Source organism: Protopterus annectens, chromosome 2.part0 (genome assembly GCF_019279795.1).
Source record: "Protopterus annectens isolate FY-2018-M chromosome 2.part0, PAN1.0, whole genome shotgun sequence".
Lineage (NCBI taxonomy): Eukaryota > Metazoa > Chordata > Ceratodontiformes > Protopteridae > Protopterus > Protopterus annectens.
This window is the reverse complement of record NC_056728.1, coordinates 75,157,462-75,179,673: the sequence shown is the minus strand read 5'-3', so window position 1 is coordinate 75,179,673 and position 22,212 is coordinate 75,157,462. Positions and strand designations below refer to the sequence as shown.

At 36.3% G+C, this 22,212-nt stretch overlaps 1 protein-coding gene across 2 annotated transcripts in view; it reads right to left on the bottom strand.

Moving 5' to 3' along the window:
* Positions 1-22,212, bottom strand: part of OBSL1 (obscurin like cytoskeletal adaptor 1) — a 1,518,259-nt gene that overhangs the window by 80,618 nt on the left and 1,415,429 nt on the right. For both annotated transcript variants that reach the window (XM_044060562.1, XM_044060561.1), the window contains exon 22: positions 1,320-1,424. In XM_044060562.1, the coding sequence (XP_043916497.1) occupies positions 1,320-1,424 (105 nt within the window). The remainder of the gene's footprint in view (positions 1-1,319; positions 1,425-22,212) is intronic.

Genomic DNA, 22,212 nt, shown 5'->3' with positions numbered 1-22,212 from the left:
GAGGCACAGGGAACTAATCCAAGGGGGCAGCGAAAGCCAATACATTCTGGCTAGGCTTATAAATATCTTTGGGCAGATAGCCTAGTACCTACCTATGAACCTATGTACCTATGATGTGCAAAACTAAAAGCTATTGAATCACAAAGTACAATATAACCAACAATCATCAAGCTCAAAAGAACTTTTCAAAGACAGCAAATACTAGATCTTCATTTTCAAGCCCCAGTATGTAAAGGCAGCATGTTCACAAATCACCAAACACTGAACTGGAGGCAGTCCCTGTTAGCCACTATGATTATCTGAGTTCTTCTAAGTAGATTAATATTGTTAGAGAGAGAAATCATATTCTGTAGTCTAAATGAATAGCAAGAAGTACTGTATCCAAAAGGATAACATTTAATTAATTATTGCACATAGACACACAAACACACCAACCAAATGCTGGTACTCCATTAATATCGGTATCAGAGTGTACTGTATGCAATATGTAGAATTGGGGTATATATTATGAGATCGAAAAGACTGGAGAGCGAACAGCTTAAACTTTGAAAATGCCGTACTTCAAAGTTGTTCTTGTGGGGGGCTGTGCCCCCCCCCCCCCATTAATTTTATATACCAACTCCGCGATCGCACTACAGTGAGGAAAGGGCAAATTTTCTGATCTTCACTGTACTGCAATCTCACAAAAAAACAAATTGATGAACGACATTTCTGATGTTAAAGCCATTCATACTTCAGCCTGTTTGATTTCATGATAGGAACTTATAGAATTGCCGTTCAAAGCTGCCAACATTATCACTTAAGTTATTATGTATAGCAAGTTGTCATATTACAAGACTGCAACTTGTAGTAATGGTCTGCAGGGTAATAGCAGATGGACAGTGTATCGGAATTCAGTTGTGTCCTTAATACTATGTAATTTTTGGGGGGCTGTTCTCTACTCCACATTCTCTTGCACAGAAAAGTATGGTCTTACAATTTTACCAAGTCAGGAGGTAGACCCATATCTGGTGTCTTGTTGATGTCTCATGCAGATTAGTCAAGATTCTCAGTTGTGTTGTGCATTTGAAAATAATGGCATAATATCTCCTGAACTTGATAAACCTGGTGTGAATACAAAGTAAAATAACAAAAAATTCAGTAAAGTGCAACATGTTCTGAGTAACAAGGACTATTCTTATATAGCTTCATGTAACACTAGTTCCTGTAATACTACATTATCTGTTGGCCTTTCACATATTTCAGGCAGCCATTTTCTTATTCCAGACATTAGCATCAATCATCATTAAGTTAACTAAGCAATTATTTAACATATTTACCATCCACATCAAGTCTGGCTGTTGATACAGCTTGCTTAGCAATGAACATGATTTCTCCTGCATCTTCTGCCTTCACATTACAGATCAAAAGAAAGTGTTTGGTCCCTGTGCATGAAAGAACAAGAAGTTACTTTAAAATAGGCAAAAATGTCTTGTATAGCACAATTCTACATCAGAAAAATATTTAATATACTACAGGTAATTCATTTTCTTTTTATAATGCTTGGTGGGCTGAACCTATTAAGATTTTTTTAGCCATAACACAAGTCCGAGGTAGCATACAATCAAACAAGTATATCATGGAAGGATAAGAATCCATATATAATGTTACTATGGTAATAATGGAGTGCAAATGAAGTGTTAAATCAAGAAACAAAAGTAAATTATGCAATGTTGATATTTAAGAAATTTATATAAAATTTGCAGAGATTTCAGAATTTCATGTCTCCAAGATGCATTTTCTTTCATATACATATGAGCAATTTGCCATTTTTATATACTCTGTACTATTCACTCTCCAACAGACTGCAAAATAAATTATGCCTCTTGAACGTTTTAATTAATACATTAAATTAACTCTGCTTTCAAAGTAAGTTTGGTTGCTCTTCTACTGATGTGTTCTTCATAAACTGACCATTGCCTTTCATAATAATGTGGCACATGGTTTCTCTTTAATGAATAAAAAATGTGCTCCCTTTTCTACATAAGCTACTTCTGTGTGGGTTGCTTAAATATGGGGAAGTGACTCTCTCTCCCACCATCTTGTGCCATAATGATTTTTACCTATGCCAACATATAAGAAAAGTCTGCCTTAGGTAAACTGGTGCCTTGGACAAAAAGGCTCCATGGCAACACCTCCTCGTCCCCAACTTCGCTTGCTTACACTATCCAGATTACTTTTTTTTTTTTGTTTTGTTTTTTCTCACTGCTCTTCATATTTTCTCCTTACAGTTACTCATTCATTCAACATGTTCTGTTTAAGCAAGACTATACTCTGATATCCATTGGAAACAACTACATTACTCCTTGTGTTTGGGGACAGCTATGCCTCCAGATGCCATGAGGTTGATAGATGCTCCAAGATGCATTTTAGAGTTTTTTCAACAAACTGTCTATCCACTGTTTGCCTGAACAAAAACATGATTAAGGAAAGAAATTCAGTCTTTCTCTTAATCTTTGCTTTTTCTTGCATCCTTTCAACATACCCTGACTCCCCAAAACTACAGTAACAATTAATGTGTTTATAGCACGGCTGTAGGGAAAAGATCAAACTGGGGTGTTTTTCAGTTTAGTAATAATTTATAGACAGACAAGTAGAATGTAGCTTAAAATAATGACAGACATATGAAAGGAGAAATTATGGAAATGAGCAGGGAGATAAACTGACAGAGAATGAATGATAGTGGTGAGGTGTGAGAGAAGGAGGAAAAATATAATTTTAGTAAATAAGTGCAGTATGAGGAGGAGCAATAAGATACAAAAAAGATTGTGAAGCAAAGTGGCTGTAAGAGTTGGAGACAAGTAATCTGAATAAAGCTAGCCAGGTGGGCAGGAAGAACAGTACCATCTTTGGTATAGGTGCTGTTTAAGCAATATTTTGAAACTATACCTTTTCTGTTTGTTTGAATTGTAAGGAGATTTCATTCCAGAGTTCTGACACATAAGGAGAGTAAAGAAAGTCTCCAGCTGTGTTGAATGCCTTCTGATAGCAAAAGTTTATTGCTAGAATGTCTCTAGTGGGTGAATAGTACAGTAAAATATTTTGTTTTGCTGGGCATTTGTCCGGAGAGTACAATAGGTTGTGAGCAATGACTACTTGTGAGTATGTCAGCTGGTCTGGAAGTTCAAGCCAATTTAATTCTATTAATTTAAGGCAGTGATGTGTTTTATAAGGTTGGCTGGTTGCAAATTTACCTATTCTGTAGTAAGAGGAGACTAGTTTACTTTAATATGTAGAGTTATTTGTAAGAATAGGAGAATATAATAGAGAAGGAAGGTGATATGTTGCTTCTAAGGTAATCCTTGCTTGATCTGTCAGGTAGTGTTTAGCCCTATATAGGGAGCCATGTTTCTGGTGATTTTTCATGATGGAATGAAGTATGTGGTGGTCAAATATGAGGTTGTCATTTGTTATGACTCTGAGTAGTTTAGTTTGGCTTATAGTTTCTATTTTTTGAGTTATTACTTGAGGTAATAGGACATGTATATTTCTGGTTAAGGTGTTTTGGAGTAAACAGCCTTTTTTTTTGGTTTTGTTTTTGCTTTAAGCAGCAACTTATAATTTTTTAGCCATATTTCAGTGCCGGTAAATGATTTTTGAGTGATCTCCTGTAATTTTATTATGGCTGGGGCAGAGCTCATAAGGGATGAATCATCAACGTATTGTACACAAGTGGCAAGTGTTGTAGTGGTATGAAGTTTGTTTATCAAAATATTAAATAGAAGCTGGACAAGTACTGACTGTTGGGGAACACCAACAGAGATCGTTTGAAATGCTGAGAGATTTTGGTGACATTTAGTTGCCTGCTGACAACTGCATAAATAACTGTGAAACCAGGAGAGGGAGGGGTAAGTGAGACCTAGTGCTGCAAGTTCAGAGAGGAACTTTTAGTGGGACACTGTGTCAAATGCATTGTAAAGGTCAAGAAAAAGTGAAGAAACAAGGCTAACCTCATTTCTGTATTGGATTACTATGTTGGTGAAGTTGAGGAAGACAATAGTAGTACTGTGGTTGGGCCTGAAGCTGTGCTTGGCATTGGTTGTGTTTGGTTATATGTTTCGTAAGCTGATAATGAATTCATTGCTTGGGGATATTAGAGAGGGGTGATAATATAGCAATAGGTCCATAGTTTAATTCTGTTGAAGTACTTCCTCTGCGAAGGAGTATAATAATGGATTTGTTTCCAGATGGATGGGACACAGTTCTCAGTTACTAAAATGTTTATTAGAATGGAGAAAGGGAAGGTTAGTACTTTTGCACTTGCTTTGAGGAACTCAGTGGGAAGGTTATCAGCAGCTGAGGTCATTGCTTTTAACTTGGCTAGTAATTATTTTTAATAATTTATGTTGGGACAGGCTGAAAACTAAAAAGACAACGTGCTGCGTTTGAGAACAGATGGAAGTTGGAGGGGGTGAAGTGAGGTGGTCATTGATGAGAGATAGAACTGACTGCATAAAATTTGTGTTGAAGTGAGTGACAATGGACTCTTGGTTATTTGACATAGGGCAAGGTGTAGTGGTATGGCCAGGGTGTAATAGTTTATTTATTGAGGACCGAAATAGCTTGGGGTTGTTTTGGTGCATGATTTCTAATCAGATTTATTAAGGATCTTGGTACAATTTCTGAAATATCTAAAATTTTGATAGACATGTTGTGTTTTATTCTTATACCATTCTTTCAATGCTTTATTTTTTTGCAGCATGAGCTGTTTGGTCTCTCTTGTCAGCTGTGGAACTATGTTAGGTTTTACCCTTGTCTTAACTGGTGAAGTGAAAATTTTAAATGGAGAATTGTTTGCATGGAAAGTTTGATCTGATGAAGGATACTGAGTTATCCAAAAGCGCTAATCTTTATGAATGTTTTATTGTATTAAAGATTAAAGTTTTAATTTTATGACAGCCATACAGGTTGCACTGGTTGCTGCATTTGCTGGATACTTTTTACTACAGTGCTTTCCTTTAATAGCCAGCTTCTTGTTTTTTGTTTGTTTTATACTCAGTTTTAACAAGGAGTGGCTTAACATAGCAGAAGGCAGTGTGAGACCTCATCTTTCTAATATAGAATTGGACTACCATCCTACACAAGAAAAGAAAGTGCAAGCTTTGTTTAACAAAGAGTTTGTTCAGGACTTGGCGAATCCTTTGCTGCGGATTAAGTTCTCTTGATTGTCTTGATGGTGAACTAACTACTGATGAACAGTTTGAGATGGATACATTTATATCACTGGAAGACTTATTGTATAAACTGAAGTGTATACAGTGGTAACATTTTCACCTTGAAGCTTGTCTTCATTATAAGGTAGTGCCACGTGGTCTGAGGGTGCTGGTTATGGCTACTTACGAGATTTCACAACTGGAATTATTGAAAAAATAGCAACAACTGAATATGGAGACCAGCTTGACTTACATACAACTAATTTTAGAACATTTTGAACTGATAGAATGGATCTTAATTGTTGAGGATGAGAAGAAGGAACAGCAGATGGAAAGTAAGTACACCAAAGACATTTATGTTGAGAAACTAAATGATCTATTTTTGAATGTATGAGCACTTGATAGTAAACTTGAGAGAGTAAAACTAAGAAACTTATAAGGGATGACAGTGACTTTGTTAATGGGTGTGTCTTTACATGGCTTAGGAGGCGCACCACTGAAACTAGTAACAACAGGAAAGATATAGCATCTGTAGAGCTACATAGAAATTATATGAATGCTTTAACTAATAACACTGACACCATTGATACTCTTGTTGTAGTTAAAAACACTGTGAACTCATAGTTTTAACATTCTGACAAGTGCTCATGCTACTACTACTTCTTCTGGTAATAATGCTGTTAAAGATTTGGGTGCTACATGTAAAGAAGGGATGTAAGCTCCTTAGGTTTTTCCCATACCGTCGTTACCCAGCCATATATAACTACACAGAAGAACAATTGTTCCACAAGCAGTGGGAAAAAGAGGAGGAAATTGTCGAGAGAGCAGAATTGAATACTGCTGAAGAAAGTGACAATAATGGTTTGGTTGTGAACCTAAGTAACTTCTCCTTTTCGATGCACCATTTATCTTTTCTTAATAAAAGATTATTGTATATTCCTATGATAGGCTCTCAACTGAGTGATGTCACAGTGCACCTGAGACTTTTTGGTAGGAATATCATGCTTAAAAATATTTATGGCAATGAGCCGCATGACCATGTGAAACCAGCGGTTAAACCCAGCACCTTCATTCCACAAAATGGTCCGGTTATAGGCACTTTCTTAAAAGTGTGTGAAGTGCAGATGTCTCAGTTACTCAATCAGAGTAAACATCGCTCTTATAATCTAACACTTGAACATATACGTGCATTAGATTAATTGCAAGCTAATGACAATATTGTGATTTTACCTGCGGACAAAGGTGGTGCCATAATGGTTCTTGATGCATCTGTATATGACATGAAAATGAACAATATGCTATCAGATGAGACAACATATATGAGAATTAATTGATTACAAGTAAATAGAATGATTCAATTGATTCATGATACAGTTAAAGACCTACTAATATTAAATAAAATAACTAAAGACTTGTATGATTTTTGTTAATAGTGGAGCATCCATTAATACCTGTGACAAAAGGGCTGCCAAAAATTCACAAACAGTTCCTTGATCCTCCATTACATCCTATTGTGGCTGGGGCTGGTTGGCTCACTGAGCGTATGTCTATATATGTTGAATGAAAACTGAGAGAAGTACTCGACCATGTACCTACTGTCTTAAGAGACACTAACGACTTTTTAGTATCATTATTCAACTATAAGACAACACGTGAAATGACAGAGATTTCTTACATGGTCACAATGGATATACAGAGCCTTTTACCATCATACCAATTGATTATGGTTTTAAATCCATTAAAGCTTATCTTAATGAATGTACTGTGTTAGACTCAGACAACATCTAAGTGTTGCTGCTGAAATTAAGGATGGTGCTGGAAAATAATGTGCTGATGTATGAGCAGAATATATATTGGCAATGACTAGGGGAAGCGATGGGAACTCCCTGTGCCAACTGATATGCCAACTTGGTGTTGGCTAAGTGGGAGCAATCCTTTTGCAGACCGTTATACTATAAAAGATTTGTGGATGATGTGTTTTTTCTGTGGGCTGCTTCTGAACGAGAACTTTACAAATTTGTGGAATATTTAGGAAGTACAACTTTTTTTTTTAAATTTACTATCGAGGGGTCTAACACGTATATAAATTTTTTGGATGTTCGTCTAACTATACAAAATAATGAGATCAGTACTTTTTTATACCATAAGAGCTGCAAGAGAAATAATCTGTTAATACTTAACAGTAGGCACCCACTGAGTATTTATTCTAATATAGATAAAGGGCAACTTCTACGAGCATCAAGACTGCACACAGATGAAAATGACTACACAGCAGCAAATGCTTTGATTAAGAACATGTTTTTTGAAAGAGGACATGACCTTAATGAAGCTGAAAGGATCTCTGAGAACATCCAGTGGAGCACCATACTTTTCAACTGGACACTCTTTACAGCATGATACTTTACGTCACAACCGTTCACATAGGAATAGGATGCTTTCGAAATACACTACTGACACACAACAAATATGTGATATTAAATGCAATTGGTGTATTCTCACAAGTGATGAAAACATTAAAACAATTGTTGGTGACACACCATGTTTCTCATTTAGGAATTGTAAGAACTTAAAGCAGATTTTATGCAATAGCTCTTTGACCAGATTTAAGCTGATATCCAACAAAAAGGGAACTTTTTCATGGCATATGTGCACCTGTTGTAAATACATTTTAACTTCAGATGTTTTTGTACAGCCAGTGAATGGCAAAATATACAAGCTGAGATCTTGTGTGGACTGCAGGCCTATAAATGTTATTTATGCTGCTTGCTCTGTTTTATGCAGTTCCTTTTATGTTGACAAGACTAATTGCCAGTTTAAGGAATACATTTCAAAACATATAAGTGACATTACGTTAAACGATTCTAAGAACCCTTTGATGAAACATATACTGGAGAATAACAGTCACAGCTTCCGCTTCTTGGCCCTACAGGTCATTAATGAAAATACAAGGGGAGGAGATTTAGTGAATGTTACTGAGACAGCTGAGATGAATTCGATAGGTAAGTTACAGGCTGATAAGCTACCTGGGCCAAACAGCAATCTACCTCTCAAATCAGTCCTAAAGGGGCATAGATTATTGATTATTGATGGAAAAATGCATCCATAAACAACTACTCAACCACCTTCTTCAGAACAACCTACTCACTAACTGTCAACATGGCTTCAGACCTTTCCATAGTACCACCACTGCACTGCTATCATTCAAAAACAGCATCAACAATAATCGTAACAATAATTGTCTTTCATCTGCAGTCTTCATTGACCTATCCAAAGCTTTTGACATGGTTAACCACCAACTACTACTCCATACACTGAATACTCTCTCACTTGATCCTCTTGCCTTGAACTGGTTTACATCTTGCCTTGATAATCGTCACCAGGCTGTACTCTGGAAAAATAAACGATCCGATCACCTTCCTATCTCTCTCGGTGTCCCCCAAGGATCTATATTAGGCCCACTCTTATTTTCCATCTTCATTAATGACCTGCAAACAGCCATTCCTTATTCCACCTGCATTCAATATGCAGATGATTCTACCATAATCTGCTCAGCCTCTTCTCAAATTAAACTACAGTCTCTTACCCAAAAAGCATTCAACACTATAGAACTATGGTTTTCTCAACGCTGCCTCCTTCTGAATCCCAAAAAAAACTAAACTGCTACTCTTCTCACCAACCCAAAAGTCCACATCTTTACCTTTCAGTCTCACTTCTAGCAGTGGTACTCTTATCTCTCCTGACCCTACCACTAAACTTCTAGGAATAACAATAGACAACAATCTAAACTTTGATACTCACATAAACACTACAATAAAGTCAGTCAACAAAAAACTGGGATCTCTCTATAGAATTAAACCTTATCTTACACCAGCAGCTAAGACTGCTATAGCCAGAACCCACCTAATATCCACCCTGCTTTACGCCTCTCCCATTTATATTAATCTCTCAAAGAACAACATCAGGAAACTAACTACTTCCTATAATAATATTGCTAGATTTGCTACAGGCTCTCCTTACAGAACCCATCACTGTCTAAATCTTAAACAATCAAACTGGCTTGAATTTCTCAATCAGCTTCAATATCACCAGCTTATAATAGCCCATAAGACTCTGTATCTTCCTAACAATATCCCTGGACTCTCTAGCCTCATTACACCTTATAAAAACCTCACATCTCTACGCTCCTCTAACAAACTACTGATCAATACTACTAAACCCAACAACACAGCAGGTGAGTTGCTGTTCTCTAACTCTGTAGGAAAACTTTGGAATAAACTTCCCTCTGAAATCACATCTCAAACTTCTCTCTCACTTTTCAAAAGGAATTTGAAACTCTACCTTAACAATCACTGGCTATGTACCTGTACTAACCCTGACTAAATCTTCTCATATTCACTTATCCCACCTCATCCCTTACTAGCTCCCTTTTATGTATCAATAAACTACATTATTGCATATATCTTACAAGTATATATCTACATCATACCTCAGTCTCTTACAAAATGACCATCTTAATTCTACTCTGAACCTTACAAAATGACCATAACACCAATTTGTACTATTGAATAAAAAAAAAAAAAAAAAAAAAAATTTTTTTGTAATACTGCTATCTCTATTATCTGAATAACTCCTGTTTTTAACTTTGTAAAGAAACTCTGTATTATTCTTGGAGCTTTTCTCCCCGGGCCTCTACTGAAAATGGACATGTCTCCAGCTAGACTAGCCCGGTCAACAAATGTAAAATAAAATAAATAAATAAAATAAATGATTTTGATTCGCTGGTGAAGTTTTTAAATAGAGAAGAGTTCCATGAAAGGTTTGATCTGATGAAGGATACTGAGTCATCCAAAAGTGCTAACCTTTATGAATGTTTTATTGTACTAAAGCTTTAATTTTATGATAGCCGTGGAGGTTGCACGGGTTGCTGCATTTGTTGGATACTTTTTATAACGGTGCTTTCCTTTGATAGCTGACTTCTTCTTGTTCTTTGTTTATATATATATATATATATATATATATATATATATATATATATATATGTATATATATATATATATATATATATATATATATATATATATAGACACATACACACACACACACACACACACACACACACACACACAGATATATATATATATATATATATATATATATATATATATATATATATATATATACATATATGTGTTATAATCTATAAGTATGGGTGTGTGAGTGGATGGATAAAGGTGTTGGTAAGCAGGAGTGTGTGCAGAAAAAAGTGGGTTGAGAATGTCTGTAAAGAAAGCTAAGTCTGTGGAATGGACCGCAGCAGGTTTTGACAGAGGATAGAAATTGGAAGAGGGTTTTTAATGTATATGTCTTTATTGGGTGGGTAATATGTACTAAAAGGGTCCCGTGGTGGCATGGGAATTAGGAGGGGAGCAAAGCAGTCAGAGATAAACAGTCAGTCTATGCAAGCAATTTCATCATAAGAAATGGTACAGACTCATTTAAAATCATGTGCATTGTTAATTATTGACCTAAATTGCTTATTTATTAGTTGGACACATGCAAACTCATTCCTTGCCCAAATTACATTAACTAATGATAGATAAACTATTAAAGTGTGGAGGACATTCACAGACACTTTCTTAGCCTGAACTGATGCATCTGCTTTTACAAACAATTAACTGAGAAGATGCAAGCCTTGCTAACAAGTAATTTAACAGGGACAGCTAGCTCAGTTATCAAATAACAATAGACATACAGCAGAGTTAAGTTATATTTGCAATTTTACATGACTTTTGCAAGTTGCAAAAGAAAAGTAGAATTTGTAGTCAGGCAGTTCAGTGGTAGATGTACAAAGCCTTGTTGTATTTTGTAAAAGAAGCACCCAGCTTTAGCTTGAAGTAACATTTTGCAAGTTGAAAAAGCCAAGTAGTAGAATAGTAGAATGTTGTACTTGGGGTTCATTGGTAAATGTGCAAAGCCTTGTGTTTTGGAAAAGAAGCACCCAATTGTAGCTTGAAGAAACTGGCTGCAAGAAAAAGACACAAGTGACTGCCACAAAAATGTTTCCGACTTTTCACTTTCCTGTATAAGCTTTTGTGACCATCTGTGCACCCCTTTGAATTTTGTGCAGACAATTAAGTAATGACCACACTGTTCTAAGCCCAACACAAGATATAGTGACCTCTGATGTTTGGGAGCAATGTTTAAGAAATAATGACAATGTCACTAGCCCCCCCCACCCCCCACCCCCAACTACAGAGACTTTGTGTACACCCATGACCAGGGTTGGTTTTAGATGAGGTGAAGTTTAGGGCAGAGGGAATTACTAAACCCATCTTAAAATTCACTTATATAGCCTTGATGTATGGGGGGCCACCAGCCTCCAGAAATTTCTGATGGTCTGGATATTCAGTGATGCATTTATCCCTTATTTTTGGACAGATGACTGTTAAACTGGAAAAGCGACAAAAGGGTTAGTTACTTTCATCCAGACACCCCCCCAACCAAGCAATGATAGGGAGTTCTATGTCCAATTCAGACTTCTGATTTTGATAACATGATGACCATTTAATGTATTTCATGACTGCTCCATGCAAACAGTTGCCACACATTTAAATATTGTACATTGCTTCTCATAATCAAATTAGTGACCTCTAACAATTGTGTATGTATATCTGTATCTCAAAACACTTGAGTGACTGCTCTTAAATTTGAACATTGCAAGTTCCTGTGGCCTTGCAGGGTTTCAGCTAAGGTAATGTGCCTTGTACATCAAGTGAAGTGGAGCCCCCCACCCCACACTGGATCACACAATGTTGCACGGGTGGATTTTCATTTAGATGCATTTATTTATTTTTTAGGCAAAGAAACATTGCTGTAAAAGTAAACGAAAATATAAATAGGAAAATATCACCCTTACAAGCATGGCTCCCTAGGGGGTTGCCTAGTTTGCCAGTCCTGCACAGAAGTGGATATCTCTGTCACAAAACTAAATATTTTTGCTAGTGAAATTATTTCAGTATGCATTCTGATTAAACATATTCTTTCTCGCTGTAAAAATTCAGTAGATTCATCACACTTTAATGTAAGTGATAGGAAGGAATTCACTATAAAACCTAAATGCTGTAGTTATTTGACATGTATATATCATGTTTGTGGGGCTCTAGAGTTCACAGACCCCATCTTCAATCACCCCGCTACATTTTCAGACCAGTCACTATTCCAGTATTCACAAAATGAGCCATTATAAAGGCATACTATTACACTATAAATTTATTTCTTCTATAGTACACACACACACACACACACACACACACACACACACACACACACACACACACACACACACACACACACACACACACACACACACATTGTCGCTTGCAAATACCTGTGATATAGCCCTGATATATGAAGAATCCTAATAATTTCATTTATTTTTTGCCCTTCACTAATTCTACATAACAAAGGAGCAAATACAACTAATGCACTCCTAGTGTCTTGTCTGTTCTCATTTCATCTTATCATCCCAACCACAGAGCTACTAATTCTAGACCCTTTTTCACCATCCCCAAACCTAGCACATCTGCAAATATATCCACGCCCATCTATCACCATCCAATATTAATTGGATACCGTGATCTCAGATCAGCTCTCCTGAATAATTCTCAAAAAGAAAACCATACAGTGCAATCAGAAAAACATTTAAAATCCTACACTTACTGTTATGCAGTTTGTGTATGTATATATTACATTTCTCTGTCTACACGTGGGACTACTTCAAATAAATGAAAAAACACTTACCCAAACACGAAATTGCCGAGACAAGATCGACAAAACTTCAATTTAACAAATGAACAAATTGCCGAAATGTCTCCCAAAGTAACCATTTGACCAACATGTAACGAAAAATACACTGCATTATGTCGGTCCCCCCAATGTGCGAGGCTGCCACCCACACCCCCTAACTAAATATACCAACTCTGGGATTGCATCACAGTGGGGAAAAGGGCAAATTTTCCTATACTGGCCATTCTTCTCAGCTAAAGTCACACAAGGAATGCTGAGAACAAATCACTTTATAACGCAAGCTTTCGGGTATGAACCCTTTCTCAATACTAAATACATACATATACACAAAGCAACTGCTTTTATACAGGCCTAGTAGTCATGTGACTGCAGCCAAAGTCACATGACCTATTTAAATGTGCAGTTTAAAAAATTATTTAAAGAAACATACTGCAAGAAAACATTTGTTAAAAAAGAAGCTACACATATGCATATATATGATCAAATTTCAAAGCAATATGAATCTAAATCTAGCACATATATATGCTTAATTATAAAAATATAAAAATATACATATATACCTATATGTTTAATACAAACTCTAAAAACATTAAAACATAGGTGTACACATACATGTACACAACAGATGCACTTATTAACATCAATGTATAAACATGCTCATGTGCACAGGTTGATAAAAATATCATTTCAACCTACGTTGTAATCCAACAAGAATAGGTTTAATGCTTACTGTACTGTTAAGGCCAGGAGGACTATCAGCTCCCAAACGTACTATCCATTGATATTCTTTAGTTTCAAGAAAATTATTAATATCACCACATCTGAGTGAGGGAATCACCAAATCAATAACTCTAAATCTAAATGTATGCCTGTCCCCACACGTCTCAATATGCTTATACAAGGCATTCTGAGTATACTGCCTCCTGATTTCTGACTTGTGTTCAATAATCCTGTCCTTAAGTCTACGCGTAGTCTTACCAATGTAGTATGCAGGACATACAGAACATGACGCCATGTACACCACATTGGTAGTGGTACAAGTAGCTCTTACAGAAAATGTATATGTATGGTGTGTGATCGTATGCACATAACTATTAGATTCCACATATCTGATCAAGTCCGAACAACAGGAGCAGTTTAGACATGCATATGTACCAAAATTAGATGTAGAGTAGATGGGTCTCCTTCTATGTGGGTAGATATGTGCATGCGGACAGCATGCATGCCCCGCATGTCTTTCGAGGTGTGATTAAGTCTCAATTTATTCGAGTGAGTAGGCTCAACACAGACGATATTGTCTTTAATGAACAGTTAAATGATACATTTAAGGATTTTGTTGATTGTGGCTATGCATTGTCTATTTTAAATGAGATGAAGAATCAGGTATTTAACAACAGGCATTCATTATATGCCCCATATTTCAGGAATTATAATCTTACGAACCCTGATGTTGTGATAAATCAAGTTGTAAACCCTACTGTGCAAAGATTTAGATATGTGACTGGTTTTGCAAGTAAGGTCTCCCTTGTTAAGCGCACTATCTATAAGTATTGGTCTATTTTAATGGCATCCCCTGAACTTACAAAGTTGTTAGGTGATAAGCCATTCTTTAGCTTTAGGAATATGAAAACCCTCAAAAGTATGCTATGCTATAAAGATTTTCGCCCTCCCTTGAATTTATGCTTTGATAGACCCATCTACTCTACATCTAATTTTGGTACATATGCATGTCTAAACTGCTCCTGTTGTTCGGACTTGATCAGATATGTGGAATCTAATAGTTATGTGCATACGATCACACACCATACATATACATTTTCTGTAAGAGCTACTTGTACCACTACCAATGTGGTGTACATGGCATCATGTTCTGTATGTCCTGCATACTACATTGGTAAGACTACGCGAGACTTAAGGACAGGATTATTGAACACAAGTCAGAAATCAGGAGGCAGTATACTCAGAATGCCTTGTATAAGCATATTGAGACGTGTGGGGACAGGCATACATTTAGATTTAGAGTTATTGATTTGGTGATTCCCTCACTCAGATGTGGTGATATTAATAATTTTCTTGAAACTAAAGAATATCAATGGATAGTACGTTTGGGAGCTGATAGTCCTCCTGGCCTTAACAGTACAGTAAGCATTAAACCTATTCTTGTTGGATTACAACGTAGGTTGAAATGATATTTTTATCAACCTGTGCACATGAGCATGTTTATACATTGATGTTAATAAGTGCATCTGTTGTGTACATGTATGTGTACACCTATGTTTTAATGTTTTTAGAGTTTGTATTAAACATATAGGTATATATGTATATTTTTATATTTTTATAATTAAGCATATATATGTGCTAGATTTAGATTCATATTGCTTTGAAATTTGATCATATATATGCATATGTGTAGCTTCTTTTTTAACAAATGTTTTCTTGCAGTATGTTTCTTTAAATAATTTTTTAAACTGCACATTTAAATAGGTCATGTGACTTTGGCTGCAATCACATGACTACTAGGCCTGTATAAAAGCAGTTGCTTTGTGTATATGTATGTATTTAGTATTGAGAAAGGGTTCATACCCGAAAGCTTTGCGTTATAAACTGATTTGTTCTCAGCATTCCTTGTGTGACTTTGGATCTTTTTGCAGTTTGTTTTTCTACCATTCTTCTCAGCTACCCATTCTCTAACCATCTAACCCGCATATCTCCTCAAGCTTACTTTGCTTTGTTCTTTTGCCTTTCAGCTCAGTACATTGCATGTATTTACTGCCATTTTCTGTACATCACAGTCCACTCGTCTGTCTTAAAACTCAGCAGCCCATCAACTACTTAACACCACTCTTCTGTTTTCTGAAGCCTTTAAACTACTCCCTGCATCTCCACCTATAGCAGCCAAATCACCCATCTACAAATGTGTGCATATAAGCCGATCCGTAGAAACAAATGTAAATCATGTACTCTCTACTGTAGTTGATTTACCTACTCGCTGTTGATTGCTATCACGTTACTCTCTGTTTGCTGATTAATTAAGGTCTTTAGCTATATTTGTAAAGTAGAAAATGCAAATATATTTTTGTATTGCAATAGCTGGTCTTAATGTTCAATGTATTTTATTTCTTTTCCCCTTTTGGATTAATACCTCCAACTGACTATTCATTCTCACAACATGCACTTTATCTTCTAACCATTAACTGACTGTAATGTTTTGTTAGTCTTATATTCTCATTGGAACCTTTTGTATATTTAATGCATATATTTTGTGTGGAGATTTTCTCCCTGAGCCACCATTGAAAAGGTATGGTTTTATCATCTTGCAAACTTTATTCTGTAATATTAAACAGTTAGAAATAATGTCCAAATATAAGGGAGAGAGAGAGAGTTGACTTTATTTGACTGCAAATGTTATTTACCACATTGCTTAATGAAGGAACAATGTAAGTACATCATGGTCTTACTAGCTTGGGAAGTGCTATCCATGCTAGATGATATTGTGAAGTTACAACCAAAGATAAGAGGAATGTCATACTTAATGTTGCATGTCTGAAAATATTTGGTGAACATTTTATATGGAAGCAGCTACAGCATAGTTTTGATTGGTTGCCAGTGGAGATCATGCTGTATACAGTTTAAATAATACATCCTTGGGAAAGGCGATCTGTGTGTAACTAAACTAATACAACTGCTAGATGCTGTATTATTTAGTTACACACACATGCAATTAGCCACTGTAAGCTGCATTCTTTCTAGTCAAATATAAGCAAACGTAACCATTTAGCTAATTTTATATATTTGCAAATATGTGGTTCTCTTTTTAATTTTGAAGCAACATTGTCTTGCCTGAAAAATGATAACCTGATGTTGGGAAATAAAAGCCAAGTATGTATAACAATATTTTGCCACAGATGTCATTTTGTTAACTTTTTGAATGGTGAAGCAATAAACATCAAGATAAATTTTTAAATTTATTTTATATGTCTGCAGCTAGTCCATGTTTGCAGCTGAACAGATAGTGTACTCACTTTTGCTGCAGGAAGACTATGGATTCTATTCCCCCAACAGGTGCTTGGATTAAAGTTCAGTACAGCATTAGTGAGGTGCTGCACACCTGGGTATGCCATCCTTCAGTTCTTACGCTACACAGAGGTTCAATTTGCCCAAGTAGGCAATAGGTCAAGTGAATATTAAATATTCTATGGCACTTATCAGAGAGATAGAGTAGGGTTTATTCCCTCATGCACTGGCTAAATGTTTCCTAGTTGCTATGAATACCACCTTGTGTTTATCCTGAAAAGAGGTTATTGGCCTAGTGGGACTAAACTTGTCTACAAAGTGTAACAAAATACAATAAATTAAATATACAAAGTAAAGAGGAAGCAACACATTCAGCAACATGGTCTTAATCATTTGACAAACAGTATACCTATGAAAGAGGGAAAATATTATCAAGAGGAGGCATTTTACTTTAGTTAAGTTCAAATCTCATTTGATGTGCTGATGAGTAAGTGGGATTCAAAAAGGTCTTGATTGAGAAGCACTATTCTGTGATGCTTAATAGTGAGAAGTTACCGCCAGACATATACACTAGGAATATTTCACGTTTCTTTGTTTTTATTTATATCATTGGTACAGTGAATAATGGGGAATTGACATACATCATTATGATCCTGATTGTTTGGCCAGTGTTTCTGTGATACCTGGAAATGAGAAGTAAAGCTAAATATAAGCAAGAGAAATATTTTGTTTTATTTTACTGTATTTATCATTTGATACACTGCTTAATTGGGAAAACACGTAGACCATTCTTTCTTATTTGAAAAGCACAACTCTGTAATAGCCAAGTATAAGATGTATATTGAATTTTTAGGTTTGATATAATTTTACTTGCTTATTAATGGGGAGGTAATATAAAGTAATATGTTCTTGATTTCTTGTCCATTGAAACTATGCTTTTGTATACAGAAATACACCATTAAAGTAATGCAACCTTAGGTAAGGTACTGTGTGTGTGAGACTGAATATACTCTACAGATAAAGTAAGTATTAATTCAGGCATGCAGAACTCATATGAACAGAAGTAGGCTGCATTAATTCTATTGTGCTAATAAAGTGCTATTCTGTGATACTCACTGGTGAATGTTACAGCCAAGTATAAACAAAAGGAATATCTTCCTTGCTTTTAATGTTTCCCAATATTCAAGCTGAAGTTCCAGTTTATCGTAAAGTTTAATTCTCAAGTACGTTATATAACAGTATTAACATAAAGCAAAATGATAGTTATGATTAAGATAAGGAATAAAAGTACAGTGAAATGACTGTCAAGTCTAAACAATACAAAATAAATCACTGAGAATCTAACAGATTAATAATAGATTGTAAGATTAAAGGAAATAAACTGGAAAGCCATACAAATAAAATATAAGTTCACTGTATGATGTGTTACGGGTTCTGAGTTACAAAAAAATCAGTGAAAACCAAATCCAAGCTGAGTTATAAAATAAGAGGACACTTAAATATGGATGACAACATTAAACAGTTAAAGAACGGTTACATGGTAATAAAGTTCCACAAAACTGCCTGAAAACTCCTCCTCAATCTTCTAAGCTACAATATTACAGTAGGACATTTCTGACAGGCAAAAAAAAGCAAAAAAAAAAAAAAAAAGATTTTTTTTTATTCATTAACGTCAGATAAAGAGAAATGAAGGTTGAAGAAAAGTTCAGACTGCTTGCAAGAATATGTTCCCTTATAAAACTGCTAACATAAGCTAAATAAAAATAATTAACATTGTGGAAAAAATGAAGAGCCAGATTTCAATAAACACAGAAACAATCACAATTATCCATAAAAATGCAAAATACAGAAACAAATGGTGATGACAAATTGGAAAAGTCTCTAAAGAGATCATATGATTAAGTTTCTGAAAACTCAAACATCAAAAAAAAAAAAAAAAACACAAAAAAAATCTACCTTTTTTACATTTTTGCAGGGGACAGTGAAGAAAAGAGCAAATTTCCCAATCCTAACTGTACCACAATCCCTATTAAAAATCTTCATGTTTTCAAGAACTTGATCATATGGTCTCGACCATATGTAGTTCGAATTTCTGAAAACTCAAATCAACTGACAGGTACCCAGTAAAAAAACAAGAAGTAGCTATGACTGCTAACTTCCATATCCTTCAAAATATAAAAAGATCACAACTCATCCCCTTTGAACAACAAAAAAAAAGCCAATGGATCTGTCAAACAAATTCGGGCCTACACATCTGCAAAGGTAATATGTATAGATATTGTAGCATATTTTCTGTACGTCTTAATACAGAAACAATATACAACTACTACATTGTCTTGCTCCTTTGACAAGCCCTATTGTGTGATCACTGATAGAGAAAAGTAAAAGCCAAATGTAACAAGAGAAATATTTTGCCTGTTGTTCATTTGGAAGGCTTTTTAATGGGGGAGCAGCATACAGAAAGATAGCCTTGATTGTTAAGACCATCATGCTTTGTTTGTGTCGCTGAAATAGTATGGTCACAGGTAAGGTAGTGTCTGTGCAATTATTAAAACATCCTCTAGATATAGTAATTAAATCATGTACAGGTCCATTTAGTTTCTGAAGGTTGTACTAATACAACTTGCTTAAAGCATTATTTTATTTTATGTTTGTTTGTTTGTTTGTCTTTCAACTTTTCCCGGTTAGGGGTCGCCACAGCGGAACTCCGGTCCGCTAATGATTGGCAAAAGATTTTCATGAATGCCGAGGTGCCAGCTCGACGTCCAACCTTCAACGAAGGCACGCCCATTTACGCATCTCTTTCGAACGCCCACCCAACCATGGGGAGGACATGCAGACTCCACACAGAAGGCACTCCCCGCACTCCAGCCGAGAATCGAACGGGAGAACCTCTTGCTGTGAGACAACAGCACTACTGCTGCACCACCGCGGATTCATTCCTTTATAATGAGAAGCTGTAGTAAAATGAAAGGAAGATGACATTTTCATGCTATTTTTCATGCTTGCAAATATGTATGTTTAATTTTAGAGGCAACATGGTTTTGATTACTGAAAAGTGTTTTTCTGTGATGCCTTATCCTGAAAAGAGAAGGGAATGCCAGATATAAGAAAGAGCTGTATGTTGTCTCTCTTGCACAGCCATTTCTGCAGTAAACCAAGTTTGAAGCAGACTCCTTACACGTATTTAACTTGTTTTTGATTGAGCAAGTGTAATTTTCTCAGTCTCATATGGAGAACTGAAGTTTAGTTTACTAAATACTTTTCTCCACCACCCTGATTCTACCATCAGCTAGACAACTATAGTCCCTCCTTTGTCATCTCCTTCTGAGGACTCCATTTACATCTCAGACCAAGGATCAGTTCAGGATGGATGGATGGAAAACCAAGAATAGAAAGGTACCTAAGTGGATAAGAATGTAAAAGACTTGCTGACTTACTCACATGTAAGTCTATTTTATAAATAGGCCCACACTGGAGAAAGTCACTTACACCAAGAGCAAGTTATGTAGAATTGGCCACTTGTCGATGATTTCGATAATTACACAGGTCAGTTGTATGAAGCCCATTGTTTGTAGCAACACCATAATTTCACTGTGGTATCCTGGTGAGGGGAAATTTATACAATATTGAGAACCAAATCACATGTCCTTCTCCACCTTCACCAAAGTCAGATCCAAAGAATGAAAACACTTAGTGGGTGCTTTTCTTTGCCAGCATTGCAGAAAAGAGTGCTAATACTCTCCACATGATGGGTGAGTGGTGTTGCCTATTTATTACCACCCTCTCAGGTCAAGTCCTGAGACACTACTCAGATCTGAGTCATCTGCGTTGTAGTCACAGCTTTATCCATTTATGCCACAGACCCAATAAGAACTGACATTTTATTTAGGGAAGTTAGGTAACATATTGAATTAAAAATAATTCTTAAGAATTTCTCTAGGTACCTACCATCCATAAAGACAATATCTGTGCATGTTGTGCTTCTGTTTCATCCATACAGAAGTAAAGATACTCAGTGTCCTCATGTCTACAGAATGATCTCCATATAGGTAGACCTGCTCTTACTGGATGGTTTGGTCTCTCAGGTAAAGACTACCCTTAATCTGAGCAGATTATATGCCATGCAGTTTTTTTTTATTTTTTGAAACACTGTGTACTAAACTACAACAGTCCTATCTGAAATGGCAGATATTAGAAAGATAAAAGATAATACAACATTCTGTGTTAATTCAGTGATCCCATGCTGCTGATAAGTTATAAACACCTAGCTTAACCTCAATCCCTGAAAAAATATTGAAAAGGAAACTACATATTAAAACAGAGGCAAACTGTTGCAAACAACTATAAAAAGCATTGAGCACACAGAATCAATGGATGCATTCCTGCTGGACTTCAGAAAGAGATACAATGTGGTGGCCCTCAGAAGGAGGATGGTCAATCTGAGGGAAGTATGGGAGGAGCAAAAGTGTAAAGACAGTAATGTTTGGATAGTGCTGTACCCTAGCTAAGAGGTTGCGATAATTAAGGTACCAGAACATTTAGTGGTAGACCTTTTGGGGACCCTGACACAGCAGCTTAACTGCCACTCCAGTTTCTCCTCCCACTTGCAGTACTGACCCCCACCAAGTGGGTGAGCCTTGACAAAGTGGGAAGTGGGTTCAACTATGGATGGAAGGCATATTACCAGCGTCTGTAATCCTGGTATTATCCCATGGGTTCAGTTGTCTCAGGGCAGGGGGATGATAGTGGGGGAGGGGGGAAGAGGGCACTGTAATTGAGCCCTTCCCCCCCTCTTAATGCTCTGCTGATGTCACAGGGTTTGGAGTGGTGTCTTAAGAGAGGTGCCTTCACCTTTCTGGAGAGGAGTCCATCAAACTGTCTCTCCCTATGCATGCTCACACTTCATGGTTCTGATCTCACCACCAGTGCCTTGACTGGATGCTGTCAAAGCATCTCCATACCCTCACTTCAAGGGTAGATGATCAGACTAAGCATGTTTGCTCCCACCACACCAGTTCTGGCAGGTAACTGTGCAGTTTGTTGCATGATTTTGCATCGTTCTTTGGGTCTGTATGTGCAGATGTACCCAAGAATCTGCACATGTAGTAGTATGCACATGTGTCTCAGGGCTGGACATGATACTAGAGAGAGAGAGAAGAGGATAATGCTGCTGAAGGACAGTCAAAACAATGTGCTT